Source organism: Camarhynchus parvulus, chromosome 5 (assembly GCF_901933205.1).
Source record: "Camarhynchus parvulus chromosome 5, STF_HiC, whole genome shotgun sequence".
Classification (NCBI taxonomy): domain Eukaryota; kingdom Metazoa; phylum Chordata; class Aves; order Passeriformes; family Thraupidae; genus Camarhynchus; species Camarhynchus parvulus.
The window spans coordinates 4,568,504-4,585,256 of NC_044575.1; the positions used below are offsets into that span (position 1 = coordinate 4,568,504).

At 39.3% G+C, this 16,753-nt stretch overlaps 1 protein-coding gene across 1 annotated transcript in view; it reads left to right on the forward strand.

Annotated features, from left to right (window-relative positions):
* The window catches only part of NELL1 (neural EGFL like 1), a 303,342-nt gene that overhangs the window by 218,294 nt on the left and 68,295 nt on the right, over nucleotides 1–16,753 (forward strand). The window contains 1 exon segment of the mRNA XM_030948530.1: nucleotides 11,404–11,499. Within this exon segment, the coding sequence (XP_030804390.1) occupies nucleotides 11,404–11,499 (96 nt within the window).

Below are 16,753 nucleotides of genomic sequence, written 5' to 3' on the forward strand. Positions count from 1 at the left end.
ATTGGGAAAGGAAATTTTGGCCAGACACTCCAAGCTTTGAGCACTCTGCTTCTGGAAAGTTCCAGCACCTCTGGTAGAATCACAAAATTGTTAAAGTTGGAAAAGACTTAAAAGACCCTTACAAGATCCTTACAATGTCCCCAAGTGCCACATCCACGTGCCCTTCCACTACCTCCAGGGATGGTGACTGCACCACTGCCCTGGGCAGCCAGCTGCAATGCGTGACAACTCTTTTAGTGAAGAAATTTTCCCCAGTTTATCCAGTCTAAAGGCATGCTCCAGCTAGCTGTAGGGATTTCTCATAACTTCAGTTTTGTGAAATAGAAGACATTGTGCTGGGGCCTGTATGGCAAATAGAGAGGGCACTCATGCAGTGTAGCCATGATATTTTATGAAAAATCCTTTCCTTAGGATTTTTTCTCCTGAGAAGCTGAGAGGCCTGAGGAATAAAATGCAAACAATGGTTATCTGCTGCTGTGGAATGCAACAGGTGGGTCTGTGATTGGTCTCATGTGCTTGTTTTTAATTAATGGCCAATCACACTCAGCTGGCTCGGACTCTATGTCCGAGACACAAGCCTTTGTTATCATTCTTTCTTTTTCTGTTCTTAGGTAGCCTTCTGATGAAATCCTTTATTCTATTCTTTTGGTATAGTTTTAATATGATATATATCATAAAATAATAAATCAAGCCTTCTGGAACATGGAGTCAGATCCTCATCTCTTCCCTCATCCTAAGAGCCCTGTGAACACCGTCACAATGCAGAATCATTGAAGTCAGATTGGTGACCTAGGTGTCACTGCTCTGTAAAAAGCAACCAAGGATCTGTACATCGTTTTCCAATGCTGGTTTGCTGTTCCCTGACATGTTACTACTCAGTTCTCTACAGAAAAATACAAATGGAGACAGGGAATACGTGGCAAAATCAGGTCAAAGTTCTGCATGTTTTCTAGATATCAGCTGAAATATTTGCATGATGACATGTGCATGCAAAGACACAAGTCAGCAGTTTGGTCTTACAAGCAGTGACAGTGATGCATTCCTTGGAGTCTTGCAGCCCCAAGAATTTAGAGGGTAAATTCTTAGACTCTCTGTAAATTGGTATAGATTACTAATTGACACTAGCAGAGAGGGTGGCCCCTTGGGTTTCTGAAATGCTCTTGGCTGATTCAAAGATTATACACACAAGGATTATATTTGCTTTTCTGCTCTTACTTGTTAAATGCATTCTTTATTAAATCACATTTCTGTAGTTAACTCTGTTCTGTAGAACTGCCTGGCAGGTTCAGGCTCCTAATGCATCTTCCTCACTGGGGGGTTGTGAAGTTTAATTGTTCATAATGTATAAAAGCTTGAGATGAAAGGATTTATTTAAAAGCAACATATTATGATGATTATAAAGCTGATGGTGATGTGTATAACACCTGCTGTCACACTAGCTTGAGCAAAAGCAATCGCTGCTTTTAACTGAAATTTCTCTGGAATGGTGAGAACAATATCTCTTTTCAGGCCTTCTTTTTTTTGCTATTGAAAAAATCTGGCATCTCTTTGAGAAGGCAAAATATCGTAGTTTGATCTCTTTTTTAATGGATAAAACCAATTTGGTAAGATTAGATCAGGTGAATCCTGATACTGAGATGAACATGTCTTTTGCCACTGGGAAAATTAAAATAATTGCTAAAAGTATACTTTTGTAAGTTTTGGGAAAAATCTGCTATTGTGGTAACATTTTAGCTACCGAAAACGTTTATCTTTAAAAGTGCAGATAGGAACTGAGATTAATTGTCTCCAGTTAATGGTTATTTGCATTCTCTTTTTGATCCAGTTAATGGTTATTTTGCATTCTCTTTTCATGAACTGCAGAAGTCAGAAGAGATGCAGAAGTGCAAAAGTTATCCAGATCTATATGGGAGAATTCATTATTCAGTGTGGTATGTTTTAGTACTGTGTTTGAATCTCTCTTCTTCCTCCTCTCCAAACCCTCCTCATTGTTTTCTCTGTTATTCTTTCCTTCCCTTATATAAACTTGATCTGAACTGAGACAGAATGCCCTGGGGCATTGCTTATGGGATCCAGGGCTTTTCATCTCTTGATTGCCTTCCTGGCAGCACCTTTAGTGAATTCAGACCTCTATCTGTTAGAGACTGCAAGGTAAGGTAGATTCTGTAAATTGAGATTAACTGTTAATTCTGTTCCTTAATGGGGAAATGTCTGTATCTAGCGTGGCATCTCTCCTGATAAGGAGTGAGGGCTGGAGGGTGTTACGGGGGAGCTCTGAAAGTTTCACCTACTGAAGTCCTTCCTGTTGTGTAAGCAGAGGACTCTGATCTCTGGGACTGACAATTCCTGTCCTTCTGGTGCTGGTCAATACAATGGGATCCAGTTTTGAAAAAGGAAATATTTTTGAGTGGAGCATCTTGGCAGAATGAGTGAGATTTGAAAGGTGATGAAAAAGCCCTTTAGAAAATGTTTTCAGAGACGCCACTGTAGCTTTACTTGCAGCAGAAGTATAATACAAAGACAATGAGAGAGAACACCTGAATTTTGGTGTGCTTGTTTAAAAAGAAACACCTTGAGGTCTCTTAATGTCTTTATAAATGATTTGTAAATTACTTGTCTTTACATATGCCTCATCCAGACCTGAAAGTCCCATTGCCCTTTTATTTTCCATTTTCATCCAATTCCTCCCAGTAATGTCACCTTCAGATGGTTAAATGTTATCAATAATTCCTTGGTTTGCTACTGCATATTTTGTGCAGCTATCAAAACAAGGGATTTTTTTCAGATTCAATTATGTTTGCAATAAGGTACAAGCAACCTTAAAAAAATGTTGCTGAATTTGAGACTTTAGAGGCTATGATTGCACACAGTCAACACCCTCGCTTCCAGCCGTGACTGAAAATGCTTTTTTAAAGTTTCTCTACAATTTCAAAAGATAGTGTTTCTCATATAGAGAATTACCTCAATCCAATGTTTTATTAACATTGTAGGCATTTTTGTTATAGCTTATTGAACATTCCAGTGTTTTTCATAACACAGTTATTTGAGGGTGCCTGGATAGATTTTTTATTTAGCGATATAGAGTAAATCTCACACTGAGAGGGAATGTTTCTCATTGGTAATCAGGCTTGTGTTTTACTGGTGAGAATGCCTGTCAGTGCTGCAGGGCAAGGCAAGGAGAGGGAATTAAACGTGTATTCCTGTTACATCAGGGGTAATCCAGCTGTTCTTCTGCTGAATGTGTCTACAGAGTGTGCTTGTATGGAGTGGAGCACTGGGATGAGAGATCTGTAAGATGTATGTTGCTGGAAAATGGTTTTAACGTTGTCTGAATATACCATATACTGTACTAGGGCCAAGCAGAGCTCAGATTGCGTGTGCTGTTATTGAATTCAGGGTTTTTTCAATGAGTTCAATGAAATTTGAAGTAAGGTCTTTACAAAACTGTGGTAATAGATCAAGCAAGAGAAAATGCTTCTGCTGTATTTGTGGGGTGCCCCAATGAAGGGAGGAATGATGAATCTGACTCCATGTTCTCAGAAGGCTAATTTATCATTTTATGATACTATATTATATTAAAAAATGCTATACTCAACTATACTAAAGAATGCAGAATGGATACTTACACATTGCTAAAAAGTTAATAATGAAAATTTGTGACTCTGGAAAGAATCCTGGCACAGATTGGCCAAAGAGTGACAACAATTCACAGCAGAATCCAATGAAACAATCACCTGTGGGTAAACAATCTCCAAACACATTCCACATGAGCAAAGCACAGGAGAAGCAAATGAGATAAAAATTGTTTTCCTTTTTCTCTGAGGCTTCTCAGCTTCCCAGGAGAAAAATCCTGGGCGAAGGGATTATTCAGAAAATGTGAATGCCACACTGTTGTGCTTCTGGAACACGCTTCTTTATCCTTAACTTAGGATTCTTTAAGCATTACTGATTTCTAAGAAACTGTTATGTTTGTAAATATGAATTATTCTACACCCATTTGTTAACACAAACAGCAAGTATAATCACATTTATGTGATGCAAAGAAAAACTGCAGTAGTACCATGTGTCATGTCATTTCTCGAAGTAAATTTCAGTTTGATTTTGCAGTTTAAACTGTTGACTTGAATTTTGAAAGATGGTGTTGGGTTGGTTTGTGGAAGAAGTATTCTGCCCTATTTTGTCATGCTTATTATTAGGTTGCTAGAGAGACAGCTGCAGTTGGCTTAAAATGGTGCACTAAAAATATTGAAGAGTCTAGCCTTGAGGAAGCAGAGCAGAGAAATGGCAACAAGAATATTCATTTAGCACAGTTATCTGGGGATGTGAGAGATGCTTTCAAAAGCATAATATATCACAAGACAATTTTTATTATATTGCTTTTGTCCCTTACTGCTTCTATTGATCTTTTTCAAATAAATTTTTCAAAATTGTCACATATCTTTCTTCAGAGCCATAAAATGAGGTTGACATTAATAAGGGTTTCATAAATGCCATTTTACCAAGAGAGCAGAAGGGACAGGTTCTGTCTATTCAATATGCCTTCTGAATTAATTTAATTAAATATAGTTTGTTTGTTTATTAGAAAAGTTTTTAGGTGAAAGTGTATTAATCAGGGTGGGTAACTTGCACATTCAAAAGTAAGCTCCATTAATGGGGTAGTACAAAGGAAATTATTAGTATTTATCACTGTGATTCATTGTACTCATTTTCAGGAGTTTAGGTTTCATTTTTCAAACTAATTCAGCATTTCCAGCTAAAGAGCACTTGAGTCCACCCTGAAAGCATCCAGATGAATGGCCTGCTGCTTGCCTACAAATGGCCACAGCTTGATTACATATCAGTCAAGCAAAACACCCAGCAACAAGGGAATTTAGCATCATACCACAGTAAAGAAAGGGCTCAGAGTTTAGAGCTTTCAGAGAGATATGCTCAGCCTTCCAAATTCACCTAAATCTTTATTGTGCAAGTGCTGTGTGACAGAGCACTGGAAACTTGAAAAGATTCACTGCTTTATCAGCTGAAATAGCCTACTGACAAACTCTCAAATATTAGTTCACCACTTCAATAAATACTATGTAGCATACAAAGGTATACATGGACACACAAACTAACACACAGTATGTGTGTATGTTTATTATGCTTGACATAATTTCTTCCTGATGTACTTTTTATTCTTCATAATCCTGCTAGGGAATTTTCTGTTTTGCCCTTTTTCTGCCTTTCACTGTGTGTTGCCTGCCAAATTTAAAGGAATTCCTTCATGCTTTTCTGAGTACTTTGAAAACCCCTCATCTCCTAACTTAAATTCTGAATTCATTGATCTTTATTCAAATTTAGCTCTCATACACTTACACGTTTTGTACTGCCAGGATTTGGAATTTTGACTACACTAGGCAGCAATTATGCTACTTACATTTGCAAAGTATCTTTTTTATGTGAAATTTCTAGAAAAATAATTCAGGGATAATGGCTTTATGATCAGCTGATAGAAAATCTGAAATTTATAGGCTCTTCCCAAACTGAATAACCCTCCTACACACTGCACATAAAATCTGAAGCATAAATTGGGTTGCAAGCCCCTCACAAAAGTGAGAGCTGCCCAGCTGAGAGTTTGTCTTCCACTCTTGGATGTGTTTGCATCCTGAGTGCCAGACTGACCCACACTCCCTTTCATGCTTCAACACGTTGGAAGAAAATTTTCCAGGACCCTTCTTTTGGCCAAAGTTCATTCCTGGCAGATTTGTCCTCCTCTGACTGCAGCCAGCTGTGAAAGGTCTCCAGTGGCATTTGACAGACTGTGTGTGAAGTAAGTCACACCCTGTGTCCAATGGATGTAGCTCACTGAACCAAAAAGAGTTCTGTACTTTTATAGATGATAGTGTCACACCTGAGTGCAGAGAAAAAGGGCAGAGCCCCTACTGCTCCCTTCTTTTAGTTTATTTTAGTTGTGTGCTTTCTCTTCACTTTCCCGGCTGTCCTCTAAACGCACCTGAGCAACTCGTACCATCTGACTGTTCTGGTATTCAGCTTACACAGCTGGACTGTTACCAATGCACCCCTGTGTGTACTTGTCTGAGTAAATCCAATCAGCTAATGAAATTCTGCTCCTTCCATCAACTGATTATCAAATTCCTTGTATAGTTACACCAGCCTCTCTTCCAACACTGCATATTTTTGTTTACCCAGGCAGTCTGTGCCTGACCCCTTCCTTGCCTTTCCTGAATGTTCATTTTTTAACTTCACGGGCATTTAGTATATCAAAACATAATATTTATTTGGGAAGGTAATACATTATTTAATGTAATAATATTTATTTGAGAAGGTAATATTTGGGAAGGATACAAAGGAAAGACCTTTGTATCTCTTCAGAATCAACTAACATTCCTTTAAATTTGTTGGGTAATTATTTGGTTTTATTTATTTATTTTCTTTTACAAAAAAAATTTTATATGTTCAAGTATAAATGTTTTGTAGTATCTACTGAATTACACTTAAAAGTCAGAGGTATTTGCTTGACTTGAGGGTTCTGTGCTGCAGTATCTGCTTTCCTGTGGTAGCCCTGTGAGGTAGTGCACTGTGCTGCCATACACAAACCAGAATAATGCAGCTTGTGTATCAGAAATAAAATTCCTCCTCTACAGAGAAATTATATTTATTTAGGAAAGATCTTTGTATAATAAAGGCTTTTATTTTGGAGGAAGAAATCTGGTGGCATTAGAGAGGTCTGTTGACTTTGGCAGAAGCCTCCTGAAATCAACAGATTGTTTCTTTTACATACAGAATACTGCATAAGCCTCTAAACAATAGAAGTTTACTTGTGTAGACTTTACCCTAATGGCATCTTTACTTAATTTCTCTGACAAAACCTTTATTGTAAATTCAGTAACTGCTCTCCTTTTTATCAAGGTTGCCAGCCTGCAAATTATTTCAGAGACAGGATCTACTTACGGGAATACATTAGCAATATTTGATCCAGCCATTATTTGTCTTTCTTGTGTTAACTTTGAGTAGGAGGGAGTCTGCAATCAACATTTAAAACAGCTGGTTCTGCGATACTCATAATTCCACCCCCTCCAGATAGACTTCTGATTTTGAGGAGTCCAAACCACAGTGGAAATCTGTATCACAGAGCCCCTATGAGATAAAAGAAAGCACAAGCCCCAAAGCAAGTATTTTCAGGAGAGCATGGGCACTCCAGTTGGTTTCCTACTCGGTTGCTGAGCAGCTCCCTCTTGGGTCCTCTTGTCCATAAGGCAAAGGTACAGATGGGATGTAAGGATTGTACTTAATTTCTTCTGCTAATGCTGTAAAGGAAAAAAATCTCATTATTGGAAATGAATTAATTTTGAGAAAATGTGTTAAAAGGCTGCAGCCAGAGGCAGGACTATTAGAGGAAAGAGTTCAGATAAATGAAGTTGGGTAAAATTGCTAGCAACTGGAACTGTATATTGAAATGTAATTGAAACCTATTATTAGAGGTATTGAGCATTTTTATTATTCAGAGTAGTGCTATCAGTACTGCATACAGTACTGTGAGTTCTTTTTTAGCCGTTAAGGACAGTAGCCTTCAGTGTGATTTTTAAACTGTGTTCTGAGAGTCGTGGGTTTGATGTTCTATATCCTGCAAACCTCTACAATGCAGGAATGAGATGGTTTGTACAAGAACCATCTGGGAAACAGCACGACAGTGCTGGCACTCTTCCTTGGGGTTTTCTCCTCTTGCATAAAAATGTGAGGATGAAGCACATCCCATCAATCCAGCAAAGCCGGAGTGACAAAGACAAGCACAGTTAGTCTGTGCTGCGGAGGATCTCTCAGCATCTACAAAAATTGAAAAGGAGAGTTGGATTCTTTCCTCCTGCAGCTATTTCTCAGCTTCTTCCTCAGCTTCATCCTCCAGCATCTGAGGAACAAGCTGGTGCCTGGGTAACTCCTGGGCAGTACAAAGGCCTTTCTCACAGCAGCCTGTAGTCCAGAAGTTCCTTAGGGTGTCCCAGAGCAAATATTTTGGTTTTGATTTTTTTCCCTGTAAGTTGCTAAGATGGGAAATAGAAAGGATAGTAATATTTGAAATTACTTGACAAGTAAGTGCTAGCACATTTGAATATGTGTGGTGGTGTTTGAGGATTCCCAGGATGAGGGAAGAGATGAGAATCTTGACTCCATGTTTCAGAAGGCTGATTTATTATTTTATGATGTATATTATATTAAAAGAAAATGCTATACTAAAACTATACTAAAGAAAGAGAAAGGAGACATCAGAAAGCTAGAAAGGAATGAATAATAAAATCTCGTGACAGACTCAGAGAGTCTAACACAGCTAGACCTGTGATTGGCCATTAAGTAAAAATTCACATGCAACCAGGCAAAGATGCACCTGTTGGTAAACCATCTCCAGACCACATTCCACAGACATCAGATAATTATTGTTTATATTTCTTTTCTGAGGCTTCTCAGGAGAAAAATCCTAGAGAAAGGATTTTCAGAAAACATGTCAGTGACAAATAAGCATATTAGAGGTACAGTTGTGGGAAGGAATAGAAAGATAGAGTTCTGGCCCATGAGAGGCATGCCAGCCTTTCGCCCAGATGTGAATGGCACACCTGGCTGTGCCTGTGGCTCTCAGTCTGGCTGCTGCACTGACACAACACACAAGTCCTAAGGGGAACCTTTTACATCACCAGCCCTGTCACATCATCTTTCCCTGCTGGAAATCTTTTTAGGAGAACAGAAGAAAATGCCACCTCACTCTGGTGACCTCCTAACAGGATTTACTGTAAGAAGCAGATATTGCACAGTACTAAGTTGGTACTATCCATTGTGGTGGCAAGGAAAGCTCCCACTGAAGCCTTCTTACCTACCTGTCCCTAGCAGCACTAATAACTCTCAGTGGACATGCATGATTTTTATAGGCAATAAACAGCATCTTTTTTTCCCCTTTATGAATTCTTTCAAGAGTCCCATGTGGTTCTTTCCCAGTGTAAAATGGGATGTGTTAAGGATGAGCTATTAGCTTTTTTTGCCAATATATTTTTTATTTTTCCTTTATATCTGCTTCTATATATTCTATAAATTTTTTTATTTTTCTTTTATATCTGCTTCCTTTATACCTGCTTTATATTCTGCTTCTTTTGATGTTGTGCAGAAATGTATTACTACTTCACAAAAGTCTCTGTTTACTCACAATTTCAAACCAGAAAACATGTAGATGTAGAATTTAACTTGCACCCTCTCAGAGAATGCTGAGACTAGAGATGAGTAAACATGCTTTCAATAGCTCTGGAAAGAATTTTTTGATTCTCATCATGGTTTTTGTGTACTTTGAGTTCTATTTCTTACCAGTACTTTCAGCTTTCTGCACAGTTACACTTTCTTACAAATATTTATATGCCAAAAAAAACCCAACCCCAAACTACTCTTACACAATATTTCTCTTCTTCTCATTCAGAAATTGGCTGGTTTCAAAATGGATATATTTTAGAAGATTCCCATATGGAGTGTGTGCATTGATGGGGAGGAAGTGTGACTGTGCTTTCTCCACACCACTGCCTTGCTCCAGGGGTGCTTACAATATTCTGCTGTGATCTTGTCTAAAACACTTTAGCATTCTTCTCCTCCATAAAACAGTATGGCATGCTATGAATTATGTATTTACAGTAAGGCAGATGTGTCTGTCAGTTCAGTCACGAGATACAGTGATGTGGGGTTTTGCCTCTAAATGGTTAACTATTGCAAAAGGTTCTTTTTAATGCCTAGAAATCTATTCACTTTATTTTTCTTTTTAGTGTAGTGGAAAATAAATCTTAAACATTTCTTCTGTTATTTAGCACTTTAAGCCTTTTCATAGCATTTGTAACATCTCTTTGCCAACACTCCATCTGTGATTTTAGCTTGCAGGAAACACTTTGCAAATCTGTTATTAGCTTAGATGCAGAGAGCTGCTGTTTAAATATTAATTGTAAGTCCTCTCATAAGTGCAGTCAGACCCACTCAGTCACTTGGGAAGTTCAGTGGATGTTGAGGGGGGAGGGAGTGAGTCAGGGGTAGGGGCTGCTCTTAGCTGTAGCAAGGGTCCTACTCAGGGTACCTGTGCGAAGTACGGAAGTGTCCTGATGCCTCTTCTCTTCTCTTCTCTTCTCTTCTCTTCTCTTCTCTTCTCTTCTCTTCTCTTCTCTTCTCTTCTCTTCTCTTCTCTTCTCTTCTCTTCTCTTCTCTTCTCTTCTCTTCTCTTCTCTTCTCTTCTCTTCTCTTCTCTTCTCTTCTCTTCTCTTCTCTTCTCTTCTCTTCTCTTCTCTTCTCTTCTCTTCTCTTCTCTTCTCTTCTCTTCTCTTCTCTTCTCTTCTCTTCTCTTCTCTTCTCTCCTCTTCTCTTCTCTTCTCTTCTCTTCTCTCCTCTCCTCTCCTCTCCTCTCCTCTCCTCTCCTCTCCTCTCCTCTCCTCTCCTCTCCTCTCCTCTCCTCTCCTCTCCTCTCCTCTCCTCTCCTCTCCTCTCCTCTCCCTCCTCTCCTCTCCCCCTCTCCCTCCCTCCTCCCCTCCTCCCTCCCCTCTCTCCCTCTCCCTCCCTCTCTCCCTCCCCCCCCCCCCTCCCCTCTCCTCCTCCTCTCCCCTCCCCCCCCCTCCCCCCCCCCCTCCCCCCTCTCCCCTCTCCCCTCTCTTTCTCCCTCCACCAAAAAGAAATAAAAAGCAGTAACTTTAAACACTGAGCAGCCTTCTTGCACACTCAGTAAACTTTCTGCCAACCTGGCTGTGAGCAAGAGGAACATCACCCAGTGCTGGCAGGAAAGGATGAGATCCATCCGCTGTTTGAAATCCGAGTTATTGGGCACATACGCTTCTGGAGAACTTCAGCATTGCTCCATCAAAAATCGCATTACATTTATACTGGGCTTGAGCCCTTCTCATATTTTCAGTCATGATCCTCACCCTATTTAATTTCTTAAATCCATAAAACATACTTTACCCCTTACAATAAAAAATTAAAAAGCAAAATATGTGTTTACAGACATTTCAGTGAATTGTTTGATAGAAGTGAGGAACATAGTATTTAACACCATCCAACCTGCCTGTCTTCTGTGGATTAGCAGAGCATTTTAATTGTCATCTGCATATTCAATATAATGGAAAGATGATCAGGTCCATTAAAACCACATGATGTATTTTTTCCTCTCTTCTTTTTCCAGATGGTTGCTAATCTTTTATTGGTGACGTGGTTTGTCTAGGGTGTAATGTGAGATTTTTCCTCTTGTTATTTTAGTGAGTTGCTTCTCTCTGTGTTTGCAGGTGGGCTGAATTTAAATATGCTAAATTCTGTTAATTGCTTAGAATGTAGATGTTTTTCTAATGATCTCTCAAATGTATGTTTTAAAAAACGAAGTATTACCCATATATTCCTTTTATCTTGCAGCATTCTGTGAAGAAGGGTGCAGATATGGTGGAACTTGTGTAGCACCTAACAAATGTCTCTGCCCTTCTGGATTCACTGGAAGTCATTGTGAGAAAGGTAAAGCTTTACTGAAAAACACCTTCTTTGGTAATGAGAAGTATGGTATGTGGAAGAAGTAATTCCTTTCTCTTCTTTCATTCTGCTTGATGTTTTCTCTCCAGTGAAGACATAACTGTTCCATTTCTGCCTTTTCTGCACTGAAAGTTTGTCTTGTCTGAAACTTTCCATGTTGAATTTTATCAGGGATGTATCTGCTTTTGCTTCCAGCATGCACTTCTAGTTAATTAGAAGAGACATCAAATGAAAAATGTTTGCTCCACCAGTTTCCTGTGGTGCAAGCTCAAGGTTTCCTTCTGCTTCTACTAAATTTGTTGCGCAAATTAGACCAGAATTCAGATGATTGCTTTTCACTTCAAGTTATTGAATTATTAACATTTGATTTGTTTCTAAGTCACAGTTTTTATAGAATCACAACCTATTCAAAGTTATCTCACTAGTCATGATTAGATTTTGCCTGTTCCCAGATTTTTCTCTTTCAAAATCTGCTTCTGACAGCCTCACAGTTCTACCTTTCAGTTTGTTTCACAAAGAGCTGGTTCCTTGTCTACCATAAATGAGGAGAAAGGGATCTTATCAAACTCCATATAGGACTCTTATAATTTTCTTTATTTAGCAGATCAGGGATTTTATTTTGGTTTGTGTTTATTGAGGTTATATATTACTTAACTAACTCAATGATGGGAGGTTTTTTGCACTGCATGTTTGTTACTATGTATTTATTGCATGTATTTATTTTTGGATATGAAGTGGATTGTTACTGTAGTGTGGAGGAGATCATAATTGGTGGATTTTTTAAGGAAGAAATAAATGAAAACAGAAAAATAACTGTCACAGTTGAATTAGTGGAACCACTTGTAACCCAGAGATTGTGCAGTAATTTGTGTGTTTGTTAAAGTCACTTAAGCCTAGTTGTCAATAAATCTGCTTGAAATAGTTTCTGAAAACTGCTAAATACCTCTGTGGATGTATCTGTCAGTGTATGCTAAAGCATACAGTGTATGCTAAAAGCCCATAGTTTCTAGTTGTCAGCATTGTTTATGATTATTTAAGAATGAACTAGGACATTAATATTTTCATCTCATGTAGAATAAGTCTGAGTACTTAATTATTTTTGCCTGTAGCCTTGTTTTAAATAGGAAAAACCCTCCAAAGTCTCCTGCCATCCAGCAGTAAGCACTGGCAATATCACAGGGAAGTAATGCAAGGCATTCCCACCTCAGAGCCCTGCCTGCCCTGCCTGCCCTGCTGCTAATCCTTCCTGCTGCTAACCCATGTGTAATTTGCTCATTCCTTCCTCAAACATCTGCTGCTGAGAGGCATCAGCACACCCAGAGGGATGCAGGATGCTGGAGATGTGTTGTGTGTATGTGATACATGGAACTGCCAGCACTGGGCCACTGCCCACCCAGGCCACATTTCAGCTCCTCTGCCTGTGATTCCTTCACCCAAGGGTCTCAGGACATTCTTTTTTCTTAGAGCTGTAAAGGGACCTTCATGTCTAGAGCACAGATTCTCTAAACTGTTGAAGTGATGGTTTAAAATTGATAAATGGAGGACATAACCATTTTTGACTCCTGTGTTTTTCATGGCTTTTGTATTGTTTTGATCTACAATATGAGTTAGCACACCAGGCAAAGGTAGCATGGCAGGTATGGTACTCTCATTCTATCAAGCAATTTAGAGGTAGATGTCAGAAGGCGATAGCTTCTGTGAATAAAATCTATACAACTTGAACCAGAAGGCAGTTCATTTTTTTCTTTGAAGATGTATAGAGCTTACCAGTATGCTACAAATCAAGATAATGATGCTAACTTTGAGAAATCTGACATACAGGCTGGTTGAGAATGAACAGGGCTTGGTGTATGAGAATTTGTCACATTTTAGTTCTGTTGTTGGAGGATTTAAAAACTTCAGCAGATACATCTTGTGGCATATGCATATTTCAGTGGCTAAGTGCACATCAGATCTGTGAGAACAGCTTCACCCTTCTGAAGGTGCATGTCCTGGCCAGACTAAATGCTCAGAGTAGAGAGGTGATGAGCCACCTTTGAAGCAGGGCTCCTTTTGCTTCACTGATCACCCCTAACAGATGTAGTGCTTTCAGGAGCAGGAGGCAGTTCAGGAAAGGCTTTCTTCATTGCCTCCCAAAGGACACCTAAGTTGTGGCTGTACCAGTTGTTGGGTTTCTCTGGGCTGGACTGAAAGCACTTGAGACAGTAATTCATGTTCAGACTCAGGTATTTATTATTTCTTATCAGTAAAACAGCCTCACTACTGTGAGCTCAGCAGCTTTTCATTAGAAGGCACAAAATGGCCAACAATCTCTTGTTACAAGGTCTTTTAAGACTAAACTATCCAATTAAGAACTGACACCTGGATTATTTCCCCTTTTAACCCAGTAACTGATCCCAAAGAGCTGCAATGGGGACTTTTCTGCCCAATTACAAAATGCCACCCAAACCCATGAAGAAGGAAGAAGCAGCATGAAGAAGAAACCCAGGATGACACCCTGTGCCTTCCACCTTGATTCCATCCACAACATACTAAAAATCCCAAAACCTCAATTTCTCACCAAGTAATACACCTACACTGCTCTCTATAATCTATTTCACACTTTTGTGGATTCCAGTCTATCTTGAAGTCTGGGAAACTTTCTCCATGAATGAGGGTCAAAGTCAGTGCTGCCCTGGGGGTCAGGGCACCCAGAGCAGACAGAGAAATATTCCCTGTGGTGCCCTGGGTTCCCACACTACGTATTCTGACCCTATGTCTGTTTGTCCTCCTGTTATCTTTAACATTAGAAATAAGCACATTGTTTTACTTAGTATATGGTCCCACTCCCTCAATTATGACACAGACCTAAGACAATAAAGTGGTGGAGCAATGATTCCAATCAAAGCCTAAAGGTTCTTGGCAAAGCCTTGTCTGGTGGAAGCTCATAGTGAAGTGAGGTGTATCAGAAGTAAAGTGATGTGTTTTGGTCATGTATTAAATTTGCCACAGTGCATTTGAAAATGTCCTTCAAACTGACAACACAGCAACATCTTATACATTATTTGTGAGCTGAAAGGACTCGTCACCAGCTAAAAACAGTATGACCCAAATTGGCTTCAATGCCATGTAAAGGGTAAAATAAGCCAGTAATTAGAGATGTTGTTGAAAAGCAGGTGTGTTTACTTCTGAATATGAATCATATGTTACTCATAGTTTCTGACTGCCTGGTTGAAATTATGATATTAAATTAATTAAAAATTCAGAGATATTTGAGAAGGGTAGGATTTATACCAGTAATTTACTGAGGTGAAATTAAAATACACATTTAAGGCTTATGTACAGATATGTAATTCAGCATGCTGCTAAGAAGAATTACCTCTTGCCATTCGCTTTGCTTGACGTGAGAAATCATCATAACAGTTGTGGGGCTACCTTTCCTTTTTGAAGGTGAACTGCAAATTGATATTCACAGATACTGTCAAGTAATTCCTTTCTCCATCCATTCTTTATAATGCTGTTTATTTAAGTATGTGCTTGATGCTTCTAACTGAATTTTTGTAATATTTAGGATCTGATTTTATCTTCTAATCACTTCTTTTTTGTTCATTTTGTGTTCTTCTGCCAGGGCTGAAATCTGTGAGCTCTGTGATCATTACCATTTGGTTGTATTTAACACAGTTGTGATACTTGTGTTGGAAACCTTTGCTGTTGGAATTTTCAGTGACAATGCTGTATGATTGCAGCATGGTGGCTGAGCTGGAGATAGGCATCTGTAACTGTGTGTAACACTGTGGGCTTGAACCCAGGTGCATCCTGTGCAGGGATCCCTGTTAAAGGCTTCTGAGAGACATTTTGATGTGCAGAGAGGAGTGCACATATACTCTGTGAGAATCGTTGGCAGCATGAACTCAAGTGCCCCAATTTTGCATCCATCTCATCTTTTTGCAACCTTTAAAACAGAAAAACTCTGGATAATTCATTGAGCTGCTTTTTTCTGTCTGTGGATGGGTGAGAGGTCAGTGGAGTTTTAATGCTGGTTTTGTGGACAGGTTCACAGTTATTCTGTGTTTGTGGAGTGGTAGTTGCTACTGGTGAGGATGGGATGGACAGGACAACCTATGATGTCAAAGGCAGGAGTAAACTGATGATTGAATGTCTGGAAATTGTAGGCATTCCTTGAACACCTGCCTGTATGTGCTGGAGTCCTGTGTGTGGGTCTAAGAAATGCATTTGAACACTCTGGGATCTGACCAGTGGTGGGACTTGTTTACAGTGTCTCTCTGTACAAATTACCATTTTGGGTGATGTGATGGGAACTGCACAAGGGTTTGAAGCAGTGGACTCCCAACTAGGGGCATGGAAAGGAAAGTGCAGTATTTTCCAGGGCCTGCAGGAGGGCTTTTGGCAATGGGAGAGCCTTGCCTGTGAAACAGATTAAACACAAGTGCACCATAGCTTTTCTCCCCTGTCTTGTGACAGCTGCTGTCTGAAGTGGTACACAATAAATGGGAGTATGTTTCTGGTAAGTTAGAAGGGCTTTTTGTGGGCTGGAGCTCATGGAGGTGGATGTATCTGTGATAGCAGTACATGTGTGTTTAGTCTTTGCAAAGCACTGAAAAATATGCTCTCACATCACATAGAATGATAGAGAGATGTCAAAGAGTTACCTGCTGATTATGAACAGGAGCAAGGGTAAGTTATGGCAGCAGAGTGTCAGGATGTGATAATTACTAGGCTATTTTTTCATGTTGTTTTGGGCTGGGCCTGCCAAGAATTGTCTAATATTGGGGTGAGATATAATATTTCAGTATGTACCATGGCTGAGAAATGTGCTTTGAATTCCATTAATTATATTCCAAGCAAGTAAGTAAATCAAGACTTGCTGTGTTGTGGTAGTTATATATGGATTCTTCAGCACCTCACTGATTTCACAGGTGTGTAATGAAATGTTGCTGTGCTTACCTCTTCAGTATGTGATATCACATCATGGGAATGAGGAGGTCTTTATCAGATTTATTTCATCATAGTTGGCAGTATGTGCAGTTGTTGTCTAAGAAGCTGCAGAATGTCTTTGTGTTCTTGTCTCTTAAATTGCTTCTTCTGGAATATATTGTCTTCTGCAGTCCTTTGGGTAAAACCCCCTGTAGTCTATTCCTGTGGACCCTACAGTTCGAAAAAATGTGAGAATTGTATTTATATGTGCAGTTTCTTTGATTCTTAAATTGGATTAATCTTTAGGTGTGCATCTATCAAAGAC